At 56.9% G+C, this 8981-nt stretch overlaps 1 protein-coding gene across 2 annotated transcripts in view; it reads right to left on the bottom strand.

Moving 5' to 3' along the window:
* chp1 (calcineurin-like EF-hand protein 1) overlaps nucleotides 1-6590 on the bottom strand; it is a 45291-nt gene extending 38701 nt beyond the window's left edge. The window contains exons 1-2 of one of the 2 annotated variants that reach the window (XM_038782948.1): nucleotides 6413-6590; nucleotides 2001-2073 (exon numbers count right to left, since the gene is read on the bottom strand). In XM_038782948.1, coding sequence (XP_038638876.1) covers nucleotides 2001-2073; nucleotides 6413-6479 — 140 coding nt within the window. In that variant the 5' untranslated portion in view covers nucleotides 6480-6590. The remainder of the gene's footprint in view (nucleotides 1-2000; nucleotides 2074-6412) is intronic. The other variant, XM_038782954.1, reaches the window with a different exon arrangement.
* Nucleotides 6591-8981: the final 2391 nt, after the last annotated feature.

Raw genomic sequence — 8981 nt, 5'->3', positions numbered from 1 at the left:
TTAAGTTAGGGCATGGAGGGTGCAGTGGTTAGCACTGCTGCCTCACGGCAGCGATGACCCAGGTTCGAGCCCGGCCCGGGTCACTGTCGGTGTGGGAGTTTGCACATTCTTCCCGTGTCTGTGTGGGTCCCACCTCCACAACCCAAAGATGTGCCTGGTCAGTGAATTGGCCACGCTAAATTGCCCCTTAATTGGAAAAAAAATAAAGAATTGGGTACTCTCCAAGATTAGGGATTCAAGTCTCATGCCAGGGTGAGCATAGGTTTTTATTTTCTCTTTTATTTTTAAATTTAGAGTTTCCAATTCATTTCTTTTTCCTATTAAGAGGCAATTTAGTGTGGCCAATCCACCTACCCTGCACATCTTTGGGTTGTGGGGGCGAAACCCACGCAAACACGGGGCGAATGTGCAAACTCCACACAGACAGTGACCCAGAGCCGGGATTGAACCTGGGACCTCGGCCACTGTGAGCATAGGTTGACACCTGCGTGCAGTACTGAGGGACTGCTGCGCTTTCAGAGGTGCCATCTTTCCGATGAAACATCAGTTAAACTAAGGCCCACCTGCCCCCTCAGATGACGTACAAGATTGTATGGCACTATTTCAAAGAGCAGCAGCAGAGATGTCCTCTGCGTCCTGGGTCAATGTGTATCCCTGAATCAACAGCACACAAAAAAAGCATCTGGTGATTATCCCGCTGCTGGTTATGACAGTTTGCTGTGCAGAGATTGGCTGCTGCATTCCCCACCTTGGTGACTCCAGATCAAAAGTATTTCATTGGCTGCAAAGTGCTTTGAGACAGCCAGTGGTTGTGAAAGGTGCTATAGAAATCCAAGCTTTTATCTTTATTCACTGCCACATCTCTGAATAGACAATTGCACTATGTCCATCTCTCTAGTAAACCTCAAAGAACTCCTGATAATCATAATTGTCTCAGGTATTCCCGGACTCACTTGATTGCTACAACTGGGCAACCTACTGAGAGACTTCGAGATTACAAAGGTTTATGATGGGGTAAATAGTGAGAGAGTGTTTCCACAGGTCACAGAGACAGAAACAGTAGAACACTAGTTTATGATAATCACAAAATGAGTTGAGGGGGAGATTTAAAAACATTTAGTCATCAAGGACATTTAGAATGTGGAATTGAGTCATGACTGAAGGGGTCCATAAATTGTTTTAAAAGGGAATTAGATAGTTTCTTGCATAATGGGAACATTCAAGGGAGAAGAGTGAGATTAGATTAAGCTCTGCGGAGAAAATAATGGGCTGAATGACTGTCTTTATGCCATTGCCCTCGATCTGACGGACAGGATGTCGAAACAGCTGGCAAAACTTATTCCACCTCGACTCTAATTTCAGTGTTAGAGTCAGCATGTGCGACGAGGTAGAAAGAATGACCTTGGTGAACTATACAGACTAAGGAAATGAGAAATTCTGTAGCGTTAGAATTGTAAAGAATCCCAATACAGCATGACGTTCAACAACATTTTTAAAGGCAAACATGGAAAACAGTACAAGAGTTTTTGGGAGAATGACACATAACATCAGAATAACGCAATAGAGACGACAAAACCTCTTAATCTTCCAAAACAAGACTTAATTAATCCTTCAGTGTTGAATTATCTGATAAAAACTGTTGTCTCAGCATGTCAATTTAAAACCTTTTAAATTAAAAAATAACTAGTGTCTCACCTGACGCATGAGCTCTGGAATTTTAAATGAGGGAGAAATCATTGCACAAACTAAACAATTCCTCTCTTTCGCAAACTTTGGCAACATTGGACAGGGTTACATCATTCCCTCCCGGCATTACAATCCACTTTGTCCTTCCAGTGAATTAATAATAAATTCTGACCAACAGTACAGCCAGACTGGCTTCATGCAGTGGAATTCTGCTCATGACTCTAGGTGATCCCAACAGTGCTTGGGGACCAGTCTCTCCTGGTAACAGGAAACACATATAAATGAGCTGTTCCCAAGGAATTATATATCCTTACCAAAGGGTGCCATTCTCCCCCTTATCGAGGCTGGTGAATCTGCTGTAAAGGCGTGTAATCTGGCTGTGAGAGACTGTTTTAAGAAAAACAGAGAAATCAGATAGCTTTAGGGATGAGTTGTTTAGAATGCAGTCTTTCCACTTTGCTGACAGGGCACCCGTTGACTGCCCTGCATGAAAATAGCCTCAATCTAGCTCAATTGGACAAAGAACACAAAGGTTCACAACACAGCTACTCCATCAGCAATGATAGACAACCAGAGCTTTACCAGAACCACACAACTCATCATTCTCCCTCCCTGTACCCCAGGCTGTCCTTTCTTGTCTTCCTGTCATTGCCTTTCTCTCCCAGGTTTCACGCATCTCATGCCCACTTCCCCATCCTCCAAATCCCTCCTCTGGAACACAACTCTCCCTCTAACTGACCGCCTCCCTTCCCCACTCCCTAGCTCGGCCGTCTCTATTGTCCGTCCCAACCCCCCTTGCTCGGACATCCCTCCTCCCCCGCTGGGCTGTCTCCCCTCCCACACTCGGCTGTCTCCCTTCACCCCCCCTCCCTCGGCCGTCGCCCAGCCGTACCCCTCCTTCCCGTCCGATTACCTCCACCCCCTCGTCCTACTGCCTCCTTCCCCGTCCCTCGCCTGATTCCCTCGTCACTCAATACCCCCTCATCAGACTTTCTCCCCCTCGTCAGACTCCCTCCTCCCTCGTCAGACACCCTCCTCCCTCGTCAGACACCCTCCTTACACCTCCCTCATCCGACTCCCTCCTTACCCCTCCCTCGTCCGACTCCCTCCTTACCCCTCCCTCGTCCGACTCCCTCCTTGGCCCTCTCCCTCCCTCCCCCTCACTTGTCCGACTTCCTCCACCCTCCTCAGACTCCCTCGCTTCCCCTCCCCCGTCCGACTCTCACCCTCCCGCCCCGTCAGACACCCTCCCGCCCCGTCAGACACCTTCCTTCCCCCTCCCTCGTGCGACTCCCTCCTTCCCCCTCCCTCGTCCAACTCCCTCCTTCCCCCTCCCTCGACAGACTCCCTCCTTCCCCCTCCCTCGACAGACTCCCTCCTTCCCCCTCCCTCGACAGACTCCCTCCTTCCCCTCCCTCGACAGACTCCCTCCTTACCCCTCCCTCGACAGACTCCCTCCTTACCCCTCCCTCGACAGTCTCCCTCCTTACCCCTCCCTCGACAGTCTCCCTCCTTACCCCTCCCTCGACAGACTACCTCCTTACCCCTCCCTCGACAGACTCCCTCCTTACCCCTCCCTCGACAGACTCCCTCCTTACCCTCCCTCGACAGACTCCCTCCTTACCCCTCCCTCGACAGACTCCCTCCTTACCCCTCCCTCGACAGACTCCCTCCTTACCCCTCCCTCGACAGACTCCCTCGACAGACTCCCTCCTTACCCCTCCCTCGACAGACTCCCTCCTTACCCCTCGACAGACTCCCTCCTCCCTGGCCAGACTCCCTCCTCCCTCGTCAGACTCCCTCCCCCCATCAAGACTCCCTCCTTCATCTGACTTCCACCTCCCTAATCCAATTCCCTCCTCCCATCCCCCCCCCACACCCATTCGACTCCCACCTTGCCACTCTCCTGCCTGACTCCCTCCTTCCCCCCCTCCTCTCCCCTTCCCCCCTCCCCCTTCTGCCTCCTCCCCCCCCCTCACCCTCTGCCTCCTCCCCCCCTCACCCTCTGCCTCCTCCCCCCCCTCACCCTCTGCCTCCTCCCCCCCCTCACCCTCTGCCTCCCCCCCCATACCCTCTGCCTCCTCCCCCCCCCTCACCCTCTGCCTCTCCTCCCCCCTCACCTCTGCCTCCTCCCCCCCCTCACCCTCTGCCTCCTCCCCCCCCTCACCCTCTGCCTCCTCCCCCCCTCACCCTCTGCCTCCTCCCCCCCTCACCCTCTGCCTCCTCCCCCCCTCACCCTCTGCCTCCTCCCCCCCTCACCCTCTGCCTCCTCCCCCCCTGCCTCCCCCCCCTCACCCCCTGCCTCCCCCCCCTCACCCCCTGCCTCCTCCCCCCCTGCCTCCTCCCCCCCCCTCACCTCTGCCTCCTCCCCCCCTCACCCTCTGCCCTCCTCCCCCCCTCACCCTCTGCCTCCTCCCCCCCGCCTCCTCCTCCCCCCGCCTCTGCCTCCTCCTCCCCCCCTCACCCTCCTCCTCCCCCCCTCACCTCTGCCTCCTCCTCCTCCCCCTCTGCCTCCTCCTCCCCCCCTCTGCCTCCTCCTCCCCTCTGCCTCCTCCTCCTCCCCCCCTCAGCCTCCTCCTCCCCCCCTCTGCCTCCTCCTCCTCCCCCCTCTGCCTCCTCCTCCCCCCTCTGCCTCTGCCTCCTCCTCCCCCCCTCACCCTCTGCCTCCTCCTCCCCCCCCCTCACCCTCTGCCTCCTCCCCCCCTCACCCTCTGCCTCCTCCCCCCCTCACCCTCTGCCTCCTCCCCCCACCCATCTGCCTCCTCCCCCCCTGCCTCCCCCCCCTCACCCCCTGCCCCCCCCCCCTCACCCCCTGCCTCCTCCCCCCCTGCCTCCTCCCCCCCTGCCCTCCTCCCCCCCCCTACCCTCTGCCTCCTCCCCCCCCTCACCCTCTGCCTCCTCCCCCCCCGCCTCCTCCTCCCCCCCTCTGCCTCCTCCTCCCCCCCTCTGCCTCCTCCTCCCCCCCCCTCACCCTCTGCCTCCTCCTCCTCCCCCCTCTGCCTCCTCCTCCCCCCCTCTGCCTCCTCCTCCCCTCTGCCTCCTCCTCCTCCCCCCCTCAGCCTCCTCCTCCTCCCCCCTCTGCCTCCTCCTCCCCCCCTCTGCCTCTGCCTCCTCCTCCCCCCCTCTGCCTCTGCCTCCTCCTCCCCCCCTCACCCTCTGCCTCCTCCTCCCCCCCCTCACCCTCTGCCTCCTCCTCCTCCCCCCCCTCACCCTCTGCCTCCACCTCCCCCCCTCACCCTCCTCCTCCCCCCCTCACCCTCCTCCTCCCCCCCCTCACCCTCCGCCTCCCCCCTCACCCTCTGCCTCCTCCTCCTCCCCCCCTCACCCTCCTCCTCCCCCCCCTCACCCTCCTCCTCCCCCCCTCACCCTCTGCCTCCTCCTCCTCCCCCCCTCACCCTCTGCCTCCTCCTCCTCCCCCCCTCACCCTCTGCCTCCTCCTCCTCCCCCCCTCACCCTCTGCCTCCTCCTCCCCCCCTCACCCTCTGCCTCCTCCTCCCCCCCTCACCCTCTGCCTCCTCCTCCCCCCCCTCACCCTCTGCCTCCTCCTCCCCCCCTCACCCTCTGCCTCCTCCTCCCCCCCCTCACCCTCTGCCTCCTCCTCCCCCCCTCACCCTCTGCCTCCTCCTCCCCCCCATACCCTCTGCCTCCTCCTCCCCCCCCTCACCCTCTGCCTCCTCCCCCCCTCACCCTCCCCCCCCTCCCCCCTCACCCCCTCCCACCCCCCTCACCCTACTTGCCTCTCCTCCCCCCCCTCACCCTCTGCCTCCTCCCCCCCTCACCCTCTGCCTCCTCCTCCCCCCTCACCCTCTGCCTCCTCCTCCCCCCCTCACCCTCTGCCTCCTCCTCCCCCCTCACCTCTGCCTCCATCCTCCCACCCCCTCCCTCTGCCTCCTCCTTCCCCCCCCCTCACCCTCTGCCTCCTCCTCCCCCCCCCTCACCCTCCTCCTCCCCCCCCTCACCCTCTGCCTCCTCCCCCCCTCACCCTCTGCCTCCCTCCCCTCACCCTCTGCCTCCTCCCCCCCTCACCCTCTGCCTCCTCCCCCCCCTCACCTCTGCCTCCTCCCCCCCTCACCCTCTGCCTCCTCCCCCCCTCACCCTCTGCCTCCTCCCCCCCTCACCCTCTGCCTCCTCCCCCTCCCCCTCCTCCCCCCCTCACCCTCTGCCTCCTCCCCCCTCCCCCTCAGCCTCCTCCTCACCCCCCTTCACCCTCACCCTCTGCCTCCCCCCTCACCTCACCCTCTGCCTCCTCCTCCCCCCCTCACCCTCTGCCTCCTCCTCCCCCCCCTCACCCTCTGCCTCCTCCTCCCCCCCCTCACCTCACCCTCTGCCTCCTCCTCCCCCCTCACCTCACCCTCTGCCTCCTCCTCCCCCCCTCACCTCACCCTCTGCCTCCTCCTCCCCCCCCTCACCTCACCCTCTGCCTCCTCCTCCCCCCCCCTCACCTCACCCTCTGCCTCCTCCTCCCCCCCCTCACCTCACCCTCTGCCTCCTCCTCTCCCCCCCCCCCCCCCCCCCCCCCCCCCCCTCACCACCTCACCCCCCCCCTCACCACCTCACCCCCCCCTCACCACCTCACCCCCCCCTCACCTCAGCCTCCTCCCCCTCTGCCTCCTCCCCCTCACTCATTCGTCTCCCTCTGTCATGGCTCTCTCCTTGCTCATTCCCTCGTCCGTCCCCTTCCCGTTTCAGTCACTCCCTGCATCCCCCTTCCCACCCCAACACTCACAGCCGGTCTCCTTCTTGATTTCCTCGATCTCCTCCTCCCTGAGCAGACTGGATGCTCTGGATCCCATTGTCCTCAGGCTCTCCCTCCCTCAGCTGTGTTGACTCTCGGCCGCGCGCTCTGACTGAACTTCCGGCCACGAGCGCCCTGGCCCCCAACCCCGCGACGTCACCACTACCCGCTTGTGTCATCATAGCCGGGAACGCAGTGTCCGGTGACGTCGGCCCGTTCGCCGCCCCTCCCCCCCAGCAGGGCAATGTCCTCAAAAATTTTGAGTTCTGCATAAAATAAAAACCTGAAATGCTGCAAATGCTCAGCATGAGAGGACATAGGTAGGATAGTGGAAGGAGCAGGCAAGTGGCAGATTAAATTTAAGACTGGGGTACGAAGTGATTTATTTTGGTAAGGAGAATGCAAGGATCCATAGAAACAGAAGGATAAAGTGGATGCAGGAGCAGAGAGAGCTGCAGGTTGAAGGTGGCAGGACATGTTGAGAGAGCAGTTAACCAGGCATATGGGCTCCTGGGTCTTATAAATACAGGCATGCATTGCAAAAGTGAGGAACTGATGGTAAAATTTGATAAGACACTGGTTTAGCTGCAACAGAAATATTGTGCCAATTCTGGGCACCGCATGCTGGAAAGGGCATGAAGAGTTTACAGTTTTGCTTTATCCTTCCTGTTGATTCCCTCAGTTCCCATTTCTTTTATTTTGTCTTTATTGTTTTTGGTCCATGGATTGAGTACCCAATTAATTTTTCCCAATTAAGGGGCAATTTAGCAGCCACCTAGCCTGCACATCTTTGGGTTGTGGGAACGAAACCCAGGCAAACACGGGGAGAATGTGCAAACTCCACATGTGCAGTGACCCAGAGCCGAGATTGAACCTGGGACCTTGGTGCCATGAAGCAGCAGGGCTAACCTACTGTGCCACCATGTTGCCTGGTCCATGGATTGTTAATGGAGCCATACCTTTAAGTTGTGCAGATGAAGTAAGGAACTCAAAAGTGTCAAAATAGACACTTATAAAGTTTTGTATTTTGGGCTGAAGAACCCAGACTTTATGGTGCCCAAGAGATTGGAGGGGTTTCGATTGGTTTGCTGGTGACCAATGGATTGGCCCGGGACAGTATTCTGCCTGGCAACTGACAGCAATTGGTTGCTGTCAGGTCAGCGTTTCAGAGAGAACCCAACAGAAGCCACTGGATCCTCAAGGTGGAAGCAGCTCTTTCTCTCTGCTGCCTCCTGTCTGAAGACAAAATAGTACTGCACAGGAACAGGTCCTTCGGCTCTCCATGCCTGCAATGATCATGATGCCCATTTAAACTAAAATCTTCTGCACCTCTGGGGTCTGTTTCCCTCTATTCCCAACTTATACATGTATTACATAGATACATAGAACATAGGAGCAGGAGGAGGCCTTTTGGCCCTTCGAGCCTGCTCTGCCATTTATCACGATGATGGCTGATCATCCAACTCAATCGCCAAATCCTGCTTTCTCTCCATCGCCTTTGATCCCATTCTCCCTAAGTGCTATATCTAACCGCCTCTTGAATATATTCAATATTTTAGCATTAGCTACTTTCTGTGGTCATGAATTCCACAGGCTCACCAGTCTTTGTGTGAAGAAATGCCTCCTCATCTCTGTCCAAAATGGTTTACCCTGAATCCTCAGACTGTGACCCCTGGTTCTGGACACACCCACCTTTGGTAACATCTTCCCTGCATCTACCCTGTCTAGTCCTATTAAAATTTTATAAGACTCCATGAGATCCCCCCTCATTCTTCTGAACTCCAGTGAGAACAATCCTAACTTAGTCAATCTCTCCTCATGACAGTCCCGCCATCCCTGGAATCAATCTGGTCAATCTTTACTGCACTCCCCTGAGAGCAAGAAAACCTTCCTCAGAAAAGGAGACCAAAACTGCACACAATATTCTCGGTGTGGCCTCACTAAGGCCCTGTATAATTGCAGCAACACTTCCCTGCTTCTGTACTCGAAACCTCTCGCAATGAAGGCCAACATACCATTAGCCTTCTTTACCACCTGCTGCACCTGCATGCTGACCTTCAGCGAATGGTGCACAAGGACACCCAGGTCCCGCTGCACACTCCCCTCTCCCAATTTACAGCCATTCGGGTAGTAATCTGCCTTCCTGTTTTTGCTTCCAAAGTGAATAACCTCACACTTATCCAAATTATACTGCATCTGCCATTGATTTGCCCACTCGCCCAACCTGTCCAGATCATGTTGTAGGATCCCTGCATCCTCGTCACAGTTCACCCTCCCACCCAACTTGGAATCATCTGCAAACTTTGAGATGTTACACCAAAGAGAAAATGCTGGAAAATCTCAGCAGGTCTGACAGCATCTGTAGGGAGAGAAAAGAGCTAACATTTAGAGTCCAGGTGACCCTTTGTCAAAGCTATATTATTTGAGATGTGACATTTTGTTCCCTCATCCAAATCATTAATATATATTGTAATAACTGGGGTCCCAACACCAATCCCTGTGGCACCCCTCTAGTTACTGCCTGCCAATTTGAAAAGGACCCATTCATTCCTACTCTTTG

This window comes from Scyliorhinus canicula, chromosome 2 (assembly GCF_902713615.1).
Source record: "Scyliorhinus canicula chromosome 2, sScyCan1.1, whole genome shotgun sequence".
Classification (NCBI taxonomy): Eukaryota; Metazoa; Chordata; class Chondrichthyes; order Carcharhiniformes; family Scyliorhinidae; genus Scyliorhinus; species Scyliorhinus canicula.
Note: the sequence above shows the minus strand (reverse complement) of the source record. Positions and strands in the feature narration are given on the sequence as shown.